The sequence below is a fragment of the Syzygium oleosum genome, unplaced genomic scaffold, assembly GCF_021117445.2.
Source record: "Syzygium oleosum isolate NSW1041296 unplaced genomic scaffold, Sole_v2.1 Sole_v2.06, whole genome shotgun sequence".
In the NCBI taxonomy this organism is placed as follows: Eukaryota; Viridiplantae; Streptophyta; class Magnoliopsida; order Myrtales; family Myrtaceae; genus Syzygium; species Syzygium oleosum.
The window spans coordinates 6,543,351-6,565,012 of NW_026607490.1; the positions used below are offsets into that span (position 1 = coordinate 6,543,351).

The 21,662-nt window shown below is 41.6% G+C and overlaps 4 protein-coding genes and 1 non-coding gene across 7 annotated transcripts; all 5 read right to left on the bottom strand.

Annotated features, from left to right (window-relative positions):
• Positions 1-56: 56 nt before the first annotated feature.
• LOC115694173 (uncharacterized) lies at positions 57-5,749 on the bottom strand. Its single transcript, XM_030621292.2, has 13 exons — positions 5,398-5,749; positions 4,587-4,724; positions 4,412-4,493; positions 4,086-4,162; positions 3,851-3,966; positions 3,628-3,745; positions 3,434-3,550; positions 3,236-3,327; positions 2,560-2,626; positions 2,400-2,481; positions 2,218-2,309; positions 1,506-1,649; positions 57-1,155 (listed from the first exon to the last, which is right to left on the bottom strand). Exons 1-13 carry the CDS (start codon positions 5,536-5,538, stop codon positions 1,009-1,011), a joined length of 1,413 nt encoding a protein of 470 aa, XP_030477152.1. The 5' UTR covers positions 5,539-5,749; the 3' UTR covers positions 57-1,008.
• A 1,488-nt stretch (positions 5,750-7,237) lies between these two features.
• Positions 7,238-7,413, bottom strand: LOC115694182 (small nucleolar RNA snoR127). The gene has a single exon (XR_004007357.1). It is a non-coding gene; the product is annotated as a small nucleolar RNA snoR127 (small nucleolar RNA).
• Positions 7,414-8,409: 996 nt separating this feature from the next.
• On the bottom strand, positions 8,410-11,509 carry LOC115694176 (F-actin-capping protein subunit alpha). The gene is made up of 10 exons (XM_030621296.2): positions 11,242-11,509; positions 11,002-11,117; positions 10,705-10,794; positions 10,391-10,455; positions 9,776-9,937; positions 9,514-9,592; positions 9,344-9,421; positions 9,158-9,232; positions 9,047-9,082; positions 8,410-8,660 (listed from the first exon to the last, which is right to left on the bottom strand). The coding sequence occupies exons 1-10, from the start codon at positions 11,351-11,353 to the stop codon at positions 8,553-8,555; spliced, it is 921 nt and encodes a 306-aa protein (XP_030477156.1). The 5' UTR covers positions 11,354-11,509; the 3' UTR covers positions 8,410-8,552.
• Positions 11,510-12,533: 1,024 nt separating this feature from the next.
• On the bottom strand, positions 12,534-16,972 carry LOC115694174 (ATP-dependent Clp protease proteolytic subunit-related protein 3, chloroplastic). Of its 3 annotated transcripts, none has more exons than XM_030621295.2 (10): positions 16,554-16,972; positions 15,413-15,514; positions 14,677-14,799; positions 14,462-14,521; positions 14,109-14,205; positions 13,955-14,028; positions 13,758-13,811; positions 13,589-13,672; positions 13,372-13,499; positions 12,534-12,734 (listed from the first exon to the last, which is right to left on the bottom strand). In XM_030621295.2, exons 1-9 carry the CDS (start codon positions 16,875-16,877, stop codon positions 13,404-13,406), a joined length of 1,014 nt encoding a protein of 337 aa, XP_030477155.1. In that variant the 5' UTR covers positions 16,878-16,972; the 3' UTR covers positions 12,534-12,734; positions 13,372-13,403. The 3 variants fall into 3 exon arrangements, with proteins under 3 accessions (XP_030477155.1, XP_030477154.1, XP_030477153.1); XM_030621294.2 differs by having other exon boundaries at positions 12,534-12,791; XM_030621293.2 differs by having other exon boundaries at positions 12,534-12,796.
• Positions 16,973-20,260: 3,288 nt separating this feature from the next.
• LOC115694171 (rapid alkalinization factor-like) lies at positions 20,261-21,201 on the bottom strand. The gene has a single exon (XM_030621290.2). The coding sequence runs from the start codon at positions 20,876-20,878 to the stop codon at positions 20,480-20,482; it is 399 nt and encodes a 132-aa protein (XP_030477150.1). The 5' UTR covers positions 20,879-21,201; the 3' UTR covers positions 20,261-20,479.
• Positions 21,202-21,662: the final 461 nt, after the last annotated feature.

Sequence of the window (21,662 nt, forward strand, 5' to 3'; positions counted from 1 at the left end):
TTGCCAAAACAGGGGTGAAGTTTTTGATGCCTTAAAGAACTCTGGCTGACCAATCGTGTGAAATTTCTATCGTTATTAATGAATGGCTTTCGCAGCCAGAGTATAAAAATCGAGTCTTCTGAATGACACGTAAGCGGTACAATACAAACTACTTTGTATTCCTGCTTGAACATCAGTGAGTTTCTTTAATCGATCCAGGTAGAGCTTGAACATTTCCTCAGCCGCGTCCACTCAGAGAACCTGCATTCTCAAGAACTTTCAGGATCCCCTCTATGCAAGGATTAGAATCTGGATTCCTCCCAACAGCACGAGACATTTTTTTCTCAAATTCAGAAAAAGATACCTCGAACAGTCTAAACCATACAACAAAAGATAATAGCTCGCCTCTTATTCCCAGTATAGCCTCCTCCGAGTTCGGTGTCTTATAATTCTAAATTGGAGATCAATCAAAAGTTTTGGCGACAGAGAAACACAATAGTGGAGCCTACCATGGGTTGAAGTCTTCATTTTCTTAAAGTGGAGCGAGGAAAGTCAGGTCGCCCGTTGCTCTTATTACATGTCTTTATTTTGCAAGGTGTTTTGGTTCAAAAGTTGATAAAAAGGAAACTACTTTCTGTGCCACCACAAATTCCGGTTGATCTCCAAGTCAGAATTAGAAGATGTTGAACATAAAGAAGGCTACACTGGAAATAGGAGGTGACCAGCTGTCATGTTGTTGTATATTAGAATGCCTGAGGTTTCTTTTCAGGAACTTGAGAAAGCATGTCTAGAACTCTTGGGAATAAATCCTTGCAACGAATGGATCATGAAAGCTCTTGAGAATGTGGGTTCTCTTATGAATAAGCAGGTGGGCAGACTCGGCTGAGGCTACTGCTGCTAATATTAGCGGTAGCAGCAGCTAAAATCAATTCTTAGAATGAATGAGGAGCCAGAACCTTTATATCACAATAGTACCTGCATTTTGCAGTGACAAGCTAACTAGGTTGTGTGGGTCGGGTCGTATGGAAATCACAGCTTCCAGTAGATGCCTAGCCAATGCAAAATGCCAGCAACAACACCCCAGAAAAGGATCTCCGCAAAGATGACGTAAAGAAGAATTCCTACTCTTTTCGAGTGCCAAACTCCAATGAAAATGTGCTTTTGAATCCAATATACCTGCAACGTGCAAATTTCAAACAGCCTTAACATCAGAAGTAAAATTTTCCTATATGTGAGAGGATTAACTTCTACAAGTATAACACTATCTTTGATTGGGTATCTGCAAATAGGGCATTTACTGCTCCATTAAATTAATATTACGGAGGAAAGAAACAACAGCTCAACCGAATGAAAGAACAAAATATTTCGGCATATTCTGTAGGGGAAAAGAGGAGGGGTGGATCCAACCATGTTTCTTTCTTTTGGACAATAGTCCCAATTTATTTCAGTGCTCTTCTCATCGCAAGGGTTCATGGAGTGACTCGCAGAAAAAAAGTAAGAACGCATGAAAGGTTATACTGACATACCAGGTTATTATGGGGGTCATTATAATACCACCCATTAATGAATCCTGCAAATATGCCTTCTGCTGCCATCACATACACTAGCATTGCATTCATGCCAATCCATTTCAAGGGAAGAAATGGGAGATGCAGACCCCATACATCAACCTAGCATAACAACGTAGAACTCAGTCATCTATCACAAGTTACACTTATAACCACACCCACCACCAACCTTCCCAAGAGTTTTCCCACTAAGCTGGTCTGCCCCATTTTTAAGGAGACAATTACATAAGTAAATTGTTTTCACATAAGATAGAAGAAATTATGCATCGTGATTTTCTGGAGATGCCAGCACAATCTTGTGTAAGTGGTCGCCAAGTAGACTTCACTTGCAGCTAACATAATGTGGTGTTAAAACAAATCATTACCGGGATGCAAACTCTGGGAATGATCCGCTCAAAGTACTTGTACCATGCTGATATGCTTGCCACTCCCAATAATATGCATAAATTAGAAGAATGGACACACTCATCTCAAGTCAATTAAGCCTTAATGATGAAATCAACTAGGTTAAAGCTTAGCTGTGTAATATACATGTTACTGACTCTATGCAATTCAGGCAAACTGTGTTTCTCCACAATTTCAGCTTCTATCTAGTTAGATCATTCGGTGCAGACAATTGACGACAAAACCAAAATTTACTGCGAGAAACATGAGACGACAAGATATATACCAGGACATAGAAGGCTGAGAATACCAACACTGCTGCACCAACTGTTACGCAGACATAGCTGAGTGTATATAACTGCTTATTTAAAGGGATTGCTGCATCCAAGGAAAAGAAGTGTCATGCAGACTAAGAGCTGCATAAAAGAACAAATCAAAGTCGTGCATATCATATTATAAAGATCTAACCATGAGTGAAATGCAAAATTATTCCCAAAATAAGCAAAGAAAGACCCAAGAGAACCCAGTGCTTCAGTCTGGTCGAATGATTCTGAAAAAGTTGTTCATCAAATAAGTCAAACAAGAAAAGACTAGGACAAATTCATTATACCTAGACTAATAGACCTACCTCCAAGTGCAAGAGCACATGACCGCAGTGCACTCCAATTATTGTGGAGAGAATAGCAGATATTGAACTGCGAACAAAAAGATCCACTTTAACCACATAGCAATTATCATGACGATTCTGCTACATAAAGATGGGGACACATATTGCAGAGCATTTGATAGAGTTTACAAGGCAGTTAGGTATGTTAGGGGTGACCCACTGCACAAGGCTCCCATGCATTACCCCTGCCCTGTGGGGAGGTTGTGTCCATGACATGGAGCCATAAGAACAGAATGGAGCAACCCCAACATCAAGCCAAGGATTTTTGCATTGAAGTGGGCTAAAATCGAGAAAATGCTCCAACAAGTTGTCAAGAGAAGAATCGTTGCCTATTAGGGGGAAGAACCACATCCCAAAACCTGTTTGGTCAGACTATAGAAGATACTACCAAAAGTAAACTTTGGTATGACATAAAACACAATATGCAACACAAAGAAATATGTCATGGACACAGAGTTCAATACAAAGCTTCACAGAATAACTATAACCATAAAAGCTCTAGATTGTAAGTTGATATTTTAACGATTTAATGGGGACTATCAGATGGTATAAGAAAACTCGAGCCACAAGCTAATAGCCATCTGCAAACAGCAAAACAAAAAGACTCAACATCTTAAGACAAAAATGTTTGACAGACCTCAGAATTCCTTCAGGTTCAAAAGGTGCATAACACCATGCTGGAGCATCATTCCGCATCAGTCCCTCATATGGAGAATTCACAGTGCAATCCTGCAGCACTTCAGAGACAATAAACCATTTATAACTGCTATAGATAACTACTTTGCTGACATAAGAAATAAAGTCTCTTGATTTAGCAAGGTAAATCATCTTGCACCTTTGATCTCTTCCAAGCTGGATGCGGATACATGTGATTAATTCCAAGAACTTCTCTATCAACGTATCCTGCCGCATTACATGGAGGATCTAAGTTTCCTCTCGTGCCACAAGTTACCTAGAATTGACATAGAATTATAAGAATGTCAGACGTCATTTAAGGTACAGTGAGACTAGGACACAGAACGGACTTACTCTGAAAACCTTCCCATAGTTGGGATTATCTCTGTCCTGGACTGCAAATTGCCAATCAGGAACATATATCCCGTAAAGAATAGCCAAGTAAACAGTAACAACACATGCTCCAAACAACCTAATATTTGACATAGAAAATAGCTGTTTCAGCAGATGCATCACTGAAATGGCAGATTCAAGAGCTCCCAATGCCAAGAAAAGTTGGTAAATTTTGGATACCAACCAGTGCCAACAATACTTTTTGAAGATTGAGAACGAGCAGGATGATTCATAATTCACTTGTGGATTTTTTGTAAAAATCTCAACCAGTGCCACCACCAAATATGCAAGAGCAATTCTCTGCAAGTAAACAATACACACATGCACTGTTCTGTCATTGGGCCAAAAAAAAAAACTATACTATCAAATCAAAATTTACAAAAAAGTACATGAACTATAAGTAGAAGTAATCACATTACCTGGAGAATGCCACACCACCTTATCATTTTCATATCAACGCCATATGATAGTTTGTCAGGGGCATGTGAGTAACCTCCTGCATCACATGATGAAACCAGGCAAACATCAAATTGACTGGCTCCACTCTATTTCAAGTTTTTCACCCCTTTGCTCTCTAGTTACTACCAACAGAAACCAAACAAAAGTACAATGCAAATGGAGATTTTCCATATCACATCAAGTTCCTTTTCCTTTACAAAACTTGTCTTCGGAACTGCACATCATCAATATAATTCTGCTTTGATGCCATAGAAGAAGAATACACATACTATTACGGACATCTAACCTTGCAGCAGTAGACCCCAGAAGAGGAGCTTAAGAGTCCGTAATATCACCTTCTTAATGGCTTCAAACCGATCAGGAATTCTCTACAGGAAAAGACCAAAAAGTTAAAAAAGCCCACAGGTTTTGCAAAACCACCGATTCTGTTCTATCGAATAGAAAATGCGAGGAATGCAAACCTTAAAAGCAAGCGGAATGGCCATACCCACAATAAAAAGAAAGAAAGGCATCACAAAATCAGCAAGGTTGCAACCATTCCACGGCGCATGTCCAATCGTAGGCCATTCTCCTCCGGCATCATCCACCAAAACCATCAGCTAAAACACAAAACACATAACGCGCATATGAGAACACAAGTATCTAAGATTCTACTATGAAAACTGTGAGAGAATTAAATTCCAGACAGTAGAAGAACATGTAAATCAAAACTACGCTAATTATCCATCATAGATACCATTTTCCCTCCCTCACCGGCGGCCAAAACCATTCACCAATGCGCACTTATCACTAACTCGTCATAAAACAAGTAAGCAGTCATTCAGACATCATGAACATGCTACGCTATCAGACGAAAAGTAAACACTTATTCTGACATAAACAGAGCAAAACAAACGGAGCTCTCGGGAGTACTGAAATTGCAACTCAAAAGATTACCGAGTATAGAATTCCACCAAATCAGAGGCGCTGTCACCCAGCACAAAAATCAGCTCAAGAGCTAAAAACTCATGACATAAGCTAAGCGCTTCTCACAAAAAACGTCAAACTCAGTATTCAAGTACAAGAACAGTAAGACCATAGACAACACAGACTCACAGAGCACCCATCACCCAACTCGAGAATGAGCTTTGACCGCCCAAACAATCTTGAAAAGACGAAAACAATCGGACAGGAAGCTTCCGCAACAAGCACGGAACTTCGCGGTCACAACTAATCACAAGCCTCGAATTGTTGAGAGAGAGAGAGAGAGAGAGAGAGAGAGGTGAAGTGTACTGCGACGGTGAGGCCTCTGAAGATGTCCAGAGAAGTGACGCGCTTCGGTTTGCGGGGCCCGTCGCCGGGGACGTCGGCGTCCGGCATGACGACAGGGTACTCGTGATCGCGGCGAGCGGCCTGGGCTTTGATCTCCGCCATTTTCCGGCGCACTGGCGACGGCAAGCCACCCAAAGTTGCAACGGTGAAGGAGGAAGAAGACGAACGATGTGAGCTATAGGCGACCGGGGTAGCTGTGCATGCGTTAGGCTGAAGATAACTCAAGAGTTCCTGAGCATATAACTTTCAGCTAATTGTATCCTTGTGACAGTTGCACATGTGCGATATTGTCGTTTCGCTGTATATTATATGGCTCTCATACGTCTCGGCGCTCTGCAATTTTTGTTTATAGATTCCAGATCGATCAAACCAGTCGTAGTCACCTCGGTAGGACCAAAGTCAAGGAAGTGGATTTGATGTGCTGATTCAGATTCGTTTTGGCGTTCTTGTGGCTGTCCTTTTCGTTTAATTATTGCCGGTCCTCTTTTAAGAATTCAAATCCATAATTTTCCGCCGTTTAATAGTCAAAGACTCGACACCTCACGTGGGACCATCCGAGAATTTCCGAGCCATCAATCATTTAGGCTTCATCTGTTTCGTAAAGAAAAAAAAAATTAAAACATATATTTTTTAAAATGACGGATTCTGTTATTGATAATAATTTATATTTAATATTTTAATGAACGGTGAAATTTTTTTTTTATCGTTCATTTTTGTAAGCAATACAAGTGATTATTTTAGAAAAATATTTTCTAAATCATACATTTTCAACGAAAAAAACGCACTTCTAAATTATTGCCTCGTTTTCGTTTCATATTACTTTCTATGTTTGAAGTGTTTCTCTTTTGGTTTCGATAGCTTGTTGAAACTAAGATTTAGCAATGCCATAATACAACAAAGTGTCTTTTAGCCCGGATCTTAGCCAAACTTTTATCACATAAGTAACTAAGATTTGCACTTCTCGGTCTCAACTCAATTTCATAAAAAATCTATCAAACAATCGACAACAATATCCGACTAAGGAAAGTGAGTTTGCCAATACTCAACTCGTTGTATCCTAAACTAATCCTGCTTCGTGCATTCAATAGCTTGGTGCCTTGAAGTCGCTTCGATTTTATTTCTTCTTACTCATTGTCAAAACACAAACTAACTGGTACTCAATCCTGTCCACTACCGAAACCATGATCAAAGACAGTAGGATGATCCGAGCTGTTCAACAATTCTCAGGATGTCTGACGTCGCATGTATTAGGGTTGCAACAACAAAGCGAACTTAATATCCAGAAAACAAGAAGCTCGATAGATCAATTCTCTTTGGCAGTCGGCGCAGTAACTTTACAGGCATCAGCCCCGCTTTTGGTCCTTTATTTAAGCAGATCACTCCAAATTTAAGCGGCAAATACTTAATTCGCATATTCAACCTTAAGACATAGAATATGATTTTTGAAGAGGAATGACAAAACAGCTGAAGCAAGCAACCGTAATTGAAATCCAACAAACGGTCTCTAGTGTCACCCAGTTGAAGAGCAATTAATGGTACGGCAGAGTCTATATATTTAAGCTTAGTACAATTATAACCGGCTTCCACTGCAAAGCATGTTTCGGAAGATATTCATGGAAAAACAATCAGGTATCATTTGAAGAGCCATTCACAAAGAAAGAAAGAAAGAAACTAATGGGTACTACGTGCTAGTGTACTGATTTTATATAATTCGGACATCACTGTGATCAAAGTAACCAAAATATCAACTGAAAAATTCCAATAAATGCAAGGCAAATTCAGGGACACTGATAGGCAGAACTCTGGTCAGTGAGCAACCAATCTCGCTGTTTTCATCAGAGATGCGCTTCGACAGAAGGCAAAGCTATGTCATTGCATTACTTTCAACAACTTAGCCAAGCAAATATTGCAGGCTTAAAAAGACAATGCCTTCTGGAGCACATTTGTGTCTGATTTGGCTACACTGCATCATCCCAGAGAGGAAAATAGCACAAATGAGGAAACTGAACTTCATCATGTTCTCAATTGACCCTTTAAAATATATTCTCAGCTCTCACCTGTAAACTGAAGAAGGCATAAACAGTTCATCTAATTCGAACATCATTGGTTAAGAACCAAATAAGCTAATTTCGTATCTTCTATGGATGCTTTGATCCTTTTGAAGTCTGTTAAGTTAATTTATTTTTTCTTCTGTGGGTGCTTTGATCTTTTTGAAGATTTCAAATTGATACGATAATAGTTCTCTTGGTTTTCATTTTCATTTGATTTGTTAAGTTCACAAGTAGAAAAGTTGATTTTGCCTTTCTTTACAGAGGACTCATAAGAACTGGGTTGACATATGCAGCTGCCAGAGCAGTCCATCCTGTCCCCAATAATTTGCAAGCATTGGCAAGATTTGCAACACAAATATGATTTGCAACCTCAACTAACTATGCAAGTCTCCCAGCCAAAAGAAGAGCGCTACAATGGAGCAAAAAAGACTAACATTAGCCATTTAGCTTACCATTCTAACCTTTATCCGCTAGTCCCGGCATCAAAGTCCCAGGTTAAACCTTTACCAACAAGCTGGGTAGGACCTACTTCACTTTAATTTCAGAAAGCATGTTAGCAACCATGCTCATCGCGTGTGTGTGTGTGTGAGAGAGAGAAAGAGAGACAGAGAGATGTTCCAATACATAGATAGAACCTTCCAACTAGAACAGCTAGCTCAAAGCCACAATATACAAAAGCATATGTATTGATCTTCACTCAGGTTGATTGAATCAAATGACTTTGGCTTCACAACTTTTGTGGGGAAATAAATTCACTTGTCACAACATTCTTCTCGACTGATCTCATATGAGGACCTCTCGTAACCTCACTATACAGTGCTTAAAGAAATGGTCACACAAAAAAATTGCCAAAACTGAGGACTCCTAGACTCCTAGTAGAGGTGTAATCTGCACAGCAAGCAATTGACAAGGACACAAAAAGTTGGGGGCACCCAAAGATACACGAGATTCAAAAAGTTTCTTGTGTAAACATACATACTCAATGCCTTCAATTCTAGCAGATGAATAAGTAATCTCTACCTTGAACCTCAAACAAAATGGATCTTGGCTCATCTTACTGTAATTTCACTTTTCAATTCCAAGTTCTTTGGAGATATCTCTTGTAAGACTGAACTGCAGTGTGTTATGCCATGGGAAAAGGGTGCGAGTAACTGGAAGCTTTCTCCGTAGATCCTGCATTCATTTCATCACAACAATACTTAAGTGATAGAAAACTTATAAGAAAGTGTATTCAACTTCCGAAAAACCTTATAAACTATGAAAACAAACTCAAGCACTATATCAGCAAGAAGAAAGGATGCGACAATGGGTAGTTGTCATCTTTACAAAAATAAAGCAGTAAAAGGGTGACACCAAGCAAAGGATAACGGGGCATGGATGAGAAATCATTAGGCAGATGATTAAAGATACAGAGAAAGCATTTGCAGAGTCACTCAATAGCCACCACTCTTCTTCAGGCGAAAACCAAGCTCGTGCCTTTTAAGTTAGAGATATGTCAAAATGCCATGAAAATGACCCAGTAGATCTTTAATTTAGTACCTAGGAAAGTAAATGGTTACCTTAAAGGTGTTGTCCGGCAAATTGGTATATGATGCCTGTATTGATAGATTTTAGAAAATCAATATGCTGATTGAATTAACAGTTTATCACGTAAACAAACCTGCTCATACCTCAAGAGAACCCAAATACTCTGTCTCGTGATGACGAATTATACTAGCTATTGAAATAGCACAATCTTCAGGGGACTGGAAGAAGTAAATGCAAATGCCAATGAGTTCAGCACATCATGGTATATTGTCATTAGATTGTTGGGCACTAAAAATGGTCAAGCGAGCAAAGAGGTGGTGGCCCCTAACCTGAAATAAAGTTGAATCTTTGCATTCATGCTTTGCATCTAACTGCACATTTCCCTCTTCAAAATAATGAGCACCCACCTAAATAAGAACAAGGGTTATGTTTCCCAAAATTCAGATAACCGAGGCTATTGAGAAGGTGGGAATGGAGGAGGGAAATCAGCTCAATATACCTGCAATTTGCTGCTTATCTCAAGAATTTGCACATCATCCTTAAACTCGATGTTCCAGACTGAGCGCCAACTTCCATTGCTGCAAATATGTCAAAAGCAACAAGTAAGTTGCTAATAACCAAATTCAGAAGCTAATAACTAAACTCACTGATTAAAAACTGAAGAGTAGAGGGCATTGTTCCACCATTCTTTGTTTAGATGGAACTGCAGCACCAAAGAAAGAGACATAGTTACTTGACAATTAATTATGAGCTTCACTGACCAGAAATTTTGTGGGCTATTTCTAGCAGCTTGAATAACTACTGCAAGTTCGAAATCAGATCCTGGTCCCTCCAAATCTTTACCCTTTGTACAGTAAACTGAACAGACACCTTTTGGATAAGCCTCCCCAACATATTTCAGCACTTCTGCATCCAGAGCACATCTGAAAGAATAGAGGCAGAAAAGGAATCATGAGAGCAAATTATTTGACTGCCATAAACAGGAAAGACTCATAGGCTATTTCTAGTTTCACAGCGTATCAAGCATCACAAAAGGAAAGCCTTGTAGTCTATTTCTAGTTTCAGGGTATTCAGCATATTTCTCCAAATAGCAGTGAATTCATGGAATAAAATACTCGACTAGTCTGAGGTTTGGCCAAAAAAAGAATCAAAGATGAACGTAGGGCATGCAGTAATGCATATTCACTTTTGCTTTTACGCCATGGTTCTATGAACTTCTCGAATGTGACACATCAAGGTAGCAGAGAGGAGACGTACAAAAGATGGAGGATGGAAAAATAACTGTTATGGTCATATACTATAAAGCACTCATGAACAGAAGAAGTATTCTGGCGAGGACGAGTCAAGGGACCTATCAGGAAAAACAAGAAACGCACCTAAATTCCTCAATATATGGAGATGGAAGCTCCTCATCAGTTGCAGGTCTCACCTCTGTACAAACCTGAACCAAATTAGCAGACAATCAGAGAAATGGACCGCATATATCATACAAATATCCTTGAGAACAAAAGAGGGACAGAAAACACAACAATGCAGCATGAGCTTGGGGAACAATGTGTGAAACCAAGATTATGTAGCCAAAAGCAAACAAAAAAAACGAATGCACGGGGACCAAATTGTACTTCCATCAATATACTCATTGAATGCAGATAGATAATCAAAAGATTGTGCAAATTGTCGCAATACTTACTTGCTTGACGTGGTCGACAATCCCAACTTGTGCAGTACGTGGATCAAGGTACTGATTCTCCTCAAGCTGACCAAATGACGTGATCAGAACCTACAGGCACAGCGACGTCAATACGCGAGCTTTTATACCTCTCATCCGGCACAAACGAACAACACCGGAGACTCGAACCAGTCCACTTTTTCTTATAGGATCACGGCGAAACGGCGCATCGTCATTAACCAATAGTACAATGCAACTGATTCGAAAGGTGACTCACTGATTCAGCGAATCTCCAGCGCAGCGGATCTAAGGGCTTACCTCTCCCATCCTCCGGGGCATGTCGAGGCAAATCATCTGAGCCTTGTTGTAAGCAGGGAACGCCTCCGACGCCGCCTCGTCGTACGCCCCATCGTCGCCCAGCACCGATCTCACATCTGCGAGACCGACTCGAAACAACAATCCACGGCCCGATCACAAAAATCAAAACGAACGTATAAAACAAGAAAAGACGACAAAAAAGAACAAGAGGCGGAGGGAGAATGAATGAATGGCGGGAACCTTTGGCGACGTATTGGATTTCGCCGCCGGGGGAATTGAGGAGGAACCACTTGGCGATCTCCTTCTTCTGCTTGCCGCTGAGCTCAACCTCCGGAGCTTCTTCCTCCGCCATGGCCCTCTCTCGCTCGCCGGGACGGCGGTTCCTCCTCTCGAGGAGAGAGAGAATGTGGCTACGGATTTCGCGCAGGGAGGAGGGAGGATGGCGCGTGAAGAAGAAGGAAGGAAAGCCCCGTCGCCCGTGTGCGGTGGTGCGGTCCTACGAGACGAGAAATGATTTCGCTGTGCGGCCTGATGAGAGGCCGTCGTCGTGAGTGAGTTCCCAAACGAGCTCTCTCCTCACAGTTACTCTGATTCTGAATATATTTTTGTTCCGTGAGCCGGCTCAGCGTTGCTACGGTGGAGACGCGGCATCTCGTCCGTTCATCCGAGAGGCCGGTCCCTGCTCGCGGGGGGGATTTCGGCTTTGCTGCAATTGGGAGCTACGGAACGGCTCAAAGGCGCGGGGGTGGTCCTCGATTTAGAAAACGCTGTTCGACCGACCCTCCCTCGGAAAAGCTACACAAATTTTTAATAAAGTTGACAACATAGTTTCTTTACAATGTATTGAGCATTTTGTGCAAGAGACTTCCATTATTTCGTGGATAACTATTTATGAATGTGGCTGTTTTCTCAAATTACCTTTCGTAAGTTCGCATTTTTTACTCTACATTCGCGCAACCTAATCATTCGAAAAGTTTATCGCAAAACAGGTTTCATATATTACCACAATTCCAGATATGTCGAGTTAGGTGGGTCAGTCACAAATTTTAATTTGAGCAAAAAAATAAAGTAAAATCTATCTAGACAAGCATAGGCAAGTGTCACGGCCCACGAAAACGAATCGTTCTCGAGGTTTCCTGAACGAATGACCATGACTAATCTAGAATCTCCTCTAGTGTTTCCCTCTAAAGATCCTTGTGAGTATGAGCAGGTAAGACTGACTTGCGAAGAAAGTTTTTAGGCCGTACGGGTAAGATAAACCCGTGACACAAACATGATCTAAACCAAATTATCTTTTTTTAGCTGCGAATTTCTATTTCAGTCCTTACTGAATCAAAAGTTCAAACATACACATCCAATCCTCCTCAAAGACCTAGTTAAAGTCGATATCGCACCATAAAGGGGTACGATTAATGAGCAATCCATTTATAAGAGCGCTTACCTGCTATGAAATCCTACAGCTCATGAATTTCGTAATGAAGTCGAAATGCCCAGCGACAGGCGAAAATCAGGACCATAATGCACAACCGGCCGAAGAAACGAAAAAGAATTCAATAGGCTGAAGCATTGTTACAGGCCAACTAATACCCCATTTGAAGCTAAAATGAAACTAATTATATGCGCTATCCACGATCTGTTGTTCGTGCACTGGCGAACTGTCCATATGATCGTCATATGATCAACACGTCGAAAATTTCCAGGAGAGCTGCTAATTACAAACGGCAGTTATTCTCCTGCAGGGATGCTCCATAGTTGAGTTTAGTATGCATAGTTCCTTATTGCACAGTTTCCTGCACTGAACAAAGGAATTAAAACAATGATGCAACACTAATAATAGGACAACTAAATAATAGATAAACAAAGAAATATAAAATGGAACCAAATGTGTCGACAGAAATTCCACGAGTATGACCCCTTCAGTCATTCATTTCATATATTACTGAAAGAAAAACAAAGAACTACACCAATAATAGAACAACAAAACTGGCACATAAACCGGAAAAAAGGATTAAAAAAAATATATCCTACCAGACTCACCAGATTTCCTACAGCTATCTGCTTGTATAAGCAAAACTATTTCTTTATCCAAATATAAGGGTATCAATCCTGCCATAACCATAATTCTCTCCAACATTATGATATTGTCTATCGATAAGAATGCTCTGCATAAAGGAGTATTGTCCTTCGGAAGAATATAACCCGATGAAGAAATGGAAGTAGATTATTAAGAAATAGGTTCTTAACATGCAGCAAGGAATCACATAATTGTAATTCTCTAGGCGAAGTTTGAAATGTCTATGCGCTTTGCCATGGCAATTCATCTGGCTAGACATAAACGACGTGTGTAGTTTTGTGGAGTCAGGAACTCACATAAAATCGTCCATCTGAAAATTGGAAAAATTTTAGAATCCATCTACAACTTTAATGCCAGCATTCTTGTCCCACTCTTCAGGAGGGGCTGCATCTGCCATTATCTTCTCCTGACCACGCCAAAGAATCTGAAAAACCAAAATTGCAACCTCTGATAAGTCCACACTACGAGCACGATCGTTAAAAGACACCGTTAATACCCTCAACGATGTCTCACCTTGTCAATGACACCAAATTCTTTGGCCTTAGTGGCGTCCATGTAATAAGGTCTTCTCATGACATTGGCTACAGTCTCTACGGACTAGAGTGATTCAGATGCAGCATTAGTTACTCTCTTGCCCATTAACATATGCATAGAGAGATAGAGAGATAGAGAGAGAGCTCACATTCCCAGTGTGCTTAGCCAAAAGCTTTACAAGAGTATCCCTGTTGGTTATCACCTACAAAATCATCAGAAGCAACATGAACATCATAAATAGAGACTATGTGCCGAGTTCCAAGTCAACACATTTTATACATTTCTTATCAAGTAGCAGAACGTCCATTATGGATATGTATAGCTCAATAGAACAGTGCTAGATACCTCTTTTGCACGGATAAGAACATCGCTGGCTGGCATCAATCCAGAGGATGGGACGCGAGGTTGCTGGATCATCGCTGAAACGATATTATGTTGACATCAGACAAGAAAAGGACAAGAGCATAGCATAGCAGATGACAACACAATACCAACGCACCTTTGGCATGTGGCATCATAAACCTTTTACCCTTAGATCCTGAAGCAAGTAGCAGACAGGCGTGTCCTATAGCTGCACCTACGGCAACCGTATGTATCTGCATATTTTAAAAAATTAACGAGAGAAAATATGAACGCTTCACTTCTCAAAACTTTTTCTTAGATCCAAGTGTAAAATTCACTGAAAGTATATGGACAAAACAAGGTGATCCATAGATTTTTAAGCTTCAATAAGCAGTACGAAGCCAAAATCATCACCAAGCATCACCCCCATTTAATCAAGTACCTACTGTAATAACTGGAAAGTCACCAGAAGTGTTCACAGACATAGATGCATATTGTAAGAAAATTCACCTCATTCTTTAGTTGCATCAATGCATCATAAATGGCAAAGCCCTCGGTCTCCATGCCCACCTGCAAAGCAATATTGTAATTTCAAAACAAAGTTCTAACGAAATAAACTGTTTTCCCTTACCACTTAGCTTGTATCTTTGCTAAGGTCAGGTCTTGACCATTCACAAGCTTGAACATTCAGTACGAAATCAGTCACTACAAAGATGGAAGCTCACCGTCTCACCATCATCACGGGTTGTTCCAGTAGAATTTATGTAAAGATATATTGGTTCTTTTGGATCCATCCATTGCAAGTACATCAATTCTGCAACTACAAGCTCTGTGACTGCAGGCACCAACTGAGAAACAGTAAATGGTTAGTTCTGTCTAAAAGACCAACAAGAGGTGGAGCTGAGACTTGCCAAAAGCAAGAAAAGACAGAATAAATAGGGACGTAGAAAATGCAGTTGACATCAATGCCAATTAGCAGGTGAAAAGTTCTAGTAACTTTAGCAAATAAGCGATTTCAAAAAGACATCATCTACTTCTGAACAAACAAGCGGCTGTAAGACATAGTAGTCATGTTTTTTTTGGGTGGGGGAGTGAAGAAGGTGATAGCAGTTATTGTCGACTGGCCACAGGCAAACAGCAGTTTCCTAATGAGGAAAAAGAGAAGATACTATTTCTAGCAGGAGCTAACAAAACATGATAAGATCATCTGTAGATTCCAATCAAGTGCGCGAAAAAAAAAAAAGAGTTCTCTTTCAACACATGCCTCAATTTCCATTTTCCCTTGCCCTGATTAGCATCCTTTCTAGAAGTTATAGACACTCCTTCACATTCCACTGGCTTCTCTGATCATTTCATGCTAATTCTGTATCAATTTTCGCATTAGGCATGATGCAGTAAGTGTTTCCAGACTGAACGGCTTAAAAGAAGACAAATGCTGACAATTTAATGAGAAATGCTTACCGGCATGCCAATGTAAACGATTCTTCCATGGAGAAGCAGTGAAGGCAAATCTGGTGGAGGCCTCCTCGGTCGGTGCTCATTGTACGAAACTGACCTCTCCACCTGATAAAAAACATCGTCACGCAATGGAAACCGATCCTCTAAAAACCAATTCACTGAGTCTCAAAAACTGATATTTTCACTTTGACTAAAAAGAGCAAATAGTTAAATAACAAAATTCACTCAATGAGACTGAGCTCTCCCCCTAGTACAGACATCATTATATCGCATAAAAGCCAGAAACTATGAGTTATGAACAATTGAGAGTGGACGCTTACAGCTGAAGAAAAACCAATAACACTCTCCAAATTATTTCATGACACGATGCTCATAAAGTCATCCCACTATTTCATTGACATTCTCAGTTTGGTCTGAGTAAGATTGTTTGAAAATCTCAAATTTTCAAATTTGGCTTAAACAACTGAGTTCGCAACGTGCGCTCCATGACATTCAATCGACCAAGAATCTTTTCAAGTCAAACCAAAACCAACACTCTTAAGAGCGCTGTCAACACTCTCACTTCTACATACCAAAAATGATGAAACCACTCTTGATTTCGTGCACTGTTGACCTTAAACCACTATGGCAGCACCATATATAATATCTTTTGCCAGAATTACTGTCCTAAATGTCTTGATAAATGATACTTCGGTATCTTCTGAATGTACAAAACGATAATAGTTACAAAAAGCCACAACGATGGAACGTAACCGAGCAATTCTCAAACTCAACCACAAATTAACTCTCCAAGTGAGCTCCACTACCTGAGGCGAAGAACCAAGCTTCTCTGAGCAGAACAAATCCACATAAGACCGTGTATTGCTATCTATTATGCTTACCGGAAAAAACGAAACAAAATAGCGCAAAATAAACTCGATAATGGCATAGTTACAGTCACATAATTCGCTCAATAACGCACTCATCCACCAAGCAATTACGTATGCCGTCTCAGAAGAACTTGCCCGCTATATCAATTAAGGAAACGCAGCAGTTTTCGCTCCCTCGAGCAATTCCAATCGACCGAGCAATCCTCGAACTAGGACAAAGAAAACGAACGAGAGAACTCGCCGAGTCAAGCTCGCTCGCTCCCTCGCTCACTCACCTGAGCAGGCGTCGCCATGAGCGTCGGGGACTCGAACAGGTCCAGATACGGGGGCGTGTCGGAGCTCACGGTGGGGCGGTCGAGCAGCGACTCCGGCGAGGCCGCGGCGACGGAGGCCAGCTTCGACAGGAAGGGGTCCTTAGGGTTGATTGGCGGCAGGGGGAGCTTGGATGAGCTCTTGGAGCTGATTGCGGAACAGCGGACGGCCCCAGCGGCGGCGCCGGCGCCGTCGACGCTCCTTCCTCTCCTCCTTCCTCCTCCGATGGGCGACGAGGTCGAAGGCGGGATTAGAGAGGCCATGGCGACTTGCAGGCTCGCGGCCATTCTCGTCCGGCGGTAATTCTTCGAGCTGCTGCTGCTGCTGCTGCTTCTTCTTCCTCCGCTTCCTTCTTCTTCTTCTTCTCTGGTTTTGCTAGAGAGAGAGAGATTGGCAACGGAATCTACCAGCTCGTGGGCTCGGCAGGCTCACGGATGGAGAATTCCCGGGTCGGGCCGGGTCGGTGGAGGGAGTGGGTTTGGAGGCCCGTGTGAGTTTCGGCGATGGGCCTCCGTTCGGGGTTTCGGGTCGGATCGGCGCTCGATGCTAGAAAGCTACTCAAAGCGAAAAGGAGAATGGTCTGATTTAAAACGGGACTATGAAGAAGAAGAAGAACATTATAAATCGACCTCGATTATTAAAAGCTCGTATTGTATACAAGGTTTTGGGGGTGTTTGGCTTCTAACTTGAAGTCCAACTTTTCAAATCCTTCGAGTCAAATAAAGCTAATTATAAAACTTATACGAAATATTGTTTTTCCTTAGGGTGACTCGAGCGGCTCTGAGCTCGAGCATTTTTCAGTTCGGCAAAATCACGAAAAAAGTTCTAAACTGATTGCACTTGTGCTAATTCAATCATAGTCCTTTTTAATTCGGTCAATTTAGTCATAGATATTTTGACACCTCGTCAATCGAGTCGTTCCGACCAATTTTGGGTGGAAATGACTAACGTGGATACCAGTCTTCCTATGCGGCAAAACTGACGCTGACATGGATAATTTTTATAATTTTTTTCTTCCCATTTTTTTATCATTGTGTCAAGCTAACCTAGGCGTGGGCCCACACTAGTCACAAGTGAGAGCGCAATGGCCCTTGCCAGATCTGGGGTCGGCCCTCATTGGACGTGAATGCCCTAGGTGAGGCTATCGCGGCCTTGTTTGCTGTAGGCGATAGGCGTGGGCGCAAAGGCCCTCGCCAGCCAAAATGAAAGGAAAGAAAAAGTGAAAACTTGGCTGGTCGACGTCCACGTCAGCGATCTTCGGTCAAAACTGGCCGGAACGACTCAATTGGCAAATTTTTTCAAAGGTTTAGGATTAAATTGGTCAAACTAAAAAGATTGGGACTGTATTGACATAGGTGCAATAATTTACACAACAAATGACTAAACTTGTTTTGTACTCTTTTCGATGACGCTGGGTGTTTGTTAGACCACCCGAGGACTTCAATCAAATCACGGCAATGCAAAATTTAGAACTAGCGGATACTTACTTGGCCGGGCCACTCAAGAGTCCGTGGTAAGCAAGTCTTCTCATAATTTACACCTGTCATTTGCGTATGTCATAAGTTGATAAAACAACCCATCATCTCGAGCTCTCCACGACTTGCTGAGTATTCACTTTTAGCCACTTTCGCGTTTATGTTTTTAAGATAAGACATCTATTTATCAGAGTACTCTATGTTTTTTTCCTTCTTTTATTTTGGCTAATTGCATCAAGTTCCTGTGCTTTTTCACGTCTCTTCTCTCTCATTTCCATGCCAATAAAAGGCGGAAGAATCCCGATCAAGGGATAGAGTGGTAATCAAGCGGTAAAGGGATCACATCATCTTTCACGCCATCGCCAATTCAAACCGTATCGCGAGCGATTTCCAACTTTATAATTCGACCATCTGACCACTTCATACGGAGAAATTTCCGGCACGCCACGCCGGTAGAGCTGCGGCGACGGATTCGTATATTTTGCGGATGAACTGAGTAGTTCTCGACTCACGCGAAAATTCTCTTGGTGAGCATAAGACCTCACCGTAGCTGTGTCGGTGGCCTATCCCCATCGGTTCATAAGATTTTAGCTTTTGCAATTTTCCATATCACGACCTGTTGACCTTCTTGTCCCACCCATTTGATGACAATTTGTCGATCTCGCCCGTGCATTATGGCCACATGGGTTTTCCCCTACGTTTCGTGTAAAGCAACTTGCCAAGATTTTCAACACGGCAATTTGGCAAAGCCAAAGAGGAAAAGAAAAAAACGCATCTCAAAAATAAGATTGAGATAGATCATTATTAGGATTGAGATAGATCATTTATTAGGCTTCCCTATGTCTTGCAAAGCGCACGTAGCATACGGGGACCACGGCCAGCATTTTTTGTTAATAAGCAAAATCCGAAATGGTGATTGCGGGTGGACCATGTCATTCATTAACAGCACGAGAATTCACATTCACGAAAGCTTAAATTGAAAGAGCGCGACAAGAAAAAATCTATCGAGTGTTTCCTCGAGGATCGTCCCTAAATCATAAGGAATCGATCCATCGTTCTCCTCGCGATGAGTACCTTTCTTGCACTCCCGACTCATTTTGCTTCCGACTTGTGTTTATACTTTGCCTCCTTCGATACCATGAAATTTATCTGACTATGACGACAACAAAGAAAAAAAACGCGCTTGCGATAATAAAAATAATATTTTCTTCAGATGATCTTTATTATCTTTTTTTTCCGCGTTACTATAGTATAGTCGATTATTATATATATGACACCGATTATAGACAGTTCACGTGGAAGACTTGAACCCGAAAAGATTTTCCAAATGACAGGACAGCCTGGCATTGCTATGGACTCCATAAAATCAATTAAACGAAAAGGCATGCCCAAAAAATTATTAAAAATAAATAAATAAATAAGGAGTAAAATCGGAACTATTATTTTCACCTTATTTTAAGTCGATATATAAATATAGATACATATATGCTTTGATACCAATTATTGAAGGTCCAACAAAATGAAAATGGACATAAAAGGTGCCTGACATATGGTACACCTTTTTCCTTTTTCTTTTCCTTCTTTTCCCCAAATCAAGAATCAAAAGACAGCACATGATAAAACACTATCGGGGCGGTTGGTGAGACTTCTTTTAGATGTTCCTTTTGACAACAACAGCCCTCAATTATTTCAAAGCCCCTCTTGCAAAACATGGACAATGCATGCAAAGACAAGCAAGGATCACAGAGAACAAGGGGAAAGATCATCCAACATACCCAAAAAGTATAACCAAATTAACTAATTACCAAAGTTGAAAGAACCCAAGAAAAATTTCAGAACTTTTCCCCCTTGCTTTGGTGGGTGGAGGAGAATTCATTGAGGATGAAGTCGTTAATGAGTTTTCTTGCTCTGTGGGTGGAGGAAAATGGATGAGATCTTGGTATAAGAGAGGGGAAAAGAGACAGTTTCACCAGATGATTGCTAAAACAGAGGACTCACAGATTGCAGTGCAGCAAGGTGGAAATTGCTCGCCACTAGCAGCAGAAGACAGCTTCATCAGTTGGTACACCTACTACTATCTTGTCTAATCCTCCATGGAGTAGAGGTCCAAGAACAGTTATTAATCTTCTTTATGTGGCGCAGTTATTCAACAAATGAGCATGGAAAATTCAAAAACAAGAAATGAAAAAAAAGACGATGAAAGCAACAATCTTTCACAGATGCGTCTCGTTTATACCCACAATATTTCCATCAGAATCACCACACAGACTGCCCTCCAGACTCTCTCTGTCTTTCCCAACAACGTATGACAATTAATGAGCTCCATCAAAACCCAACAAATGAGAACAAAAAAAGAGAGAGAAAAAAGCCCAAAAAAATAGGAAAAAAATAAAAAATTTATGAGGAATAATGATTCAGCCCCTGCACCTTGTGATGGCACTGCACCCACGGGAGTAAGGGTTGGAGCTGGCGCCGGTCTGGCAGTTGTAGTACGACGCGCCGCGCCGGGAGCAGGGCACGGTGTTCCTCTGCAGCGCGCCGTAGCTGATGTACTTGGTCGTCGCCAGGATGCGCCGGTTCGACTCCGAGTCCAGATCGAACTCCCCCTCGCCGCCCTCCGCCAGGCACTCGGCTATCGACCCCTCGCACCGCGATCTGGCGGCGCCGGCCCACCCCAGGTGGTGGCCGCGCTCGCCGACGACCCCGACACCGACGCCGCCGCCGTGGGCGGCGGTGACGAGGAGGCTCGCCAGGACGACGGCCGAGATCAGGAACAGAGAGGACCGCGGCGACGGAGAGAAGTTGCTGGCCATCTCGACAGTTGCTTTTGGTTTCTGGGTACTTGCTTGAATGAGTGAAGGAGTGATTTCTTGAGTTCCTCTGCTTCTGGGTCTTGCTTGGAAGATGAACAGATGCTCTCTCTCTCTCTCTCTCTCTCTCTCTCTCTCTCTCTCTCTCTGTGTAGAAGTATTTGTTTGTTGGGTGGAATGGGAGATGAGAGAGGCTGGCTCTTCTGCTCTTCTTCTTCTGCCGTGGGTGAAGCTGAAAGACACAGAACGAAGGCTAGAGAGGGGGCAACCCTTATAAGACTGGGGAGGAGTTGAATTTCCGGGCTTGGGTTCGGGTGTTAATTACGGGATTGCCACTGGGGAGGGTTTGAAATTCTGTCCCGAACCGCCAATGCGGACCTTAATTGGTAGCCGCATATGAAAAGGAAAGGGGCGGGGACTTTCTAAACTCCATTAGATGAATATGAAAAGAAGTGCATTGAAATTGAATAAGCTCGCTCGATCCTAGACATTATAGAATGAGAAATATATATGGACCGACTTTTTAATGTGAATCGAATTCCGCCCTTTACTAGGTCATTCTCCTCCTTACAAGGTGTAAGGAATTCTTATAACGACCAATACGAGAGAAATCAATCCAAATTCGAAACTAATCATGCAATGTGAACAAATTAACTTGGCACCACCGCACACTAAAGTCCTTTTACGTGTCCGAATTTCCGTTTTTTTTCTCCCACTTATTCACGATAGTGGCCTAGGCTTTGACCTTTTGAAATCCCAGCTAAGCTTTTACAAAAAAAAAAATTCA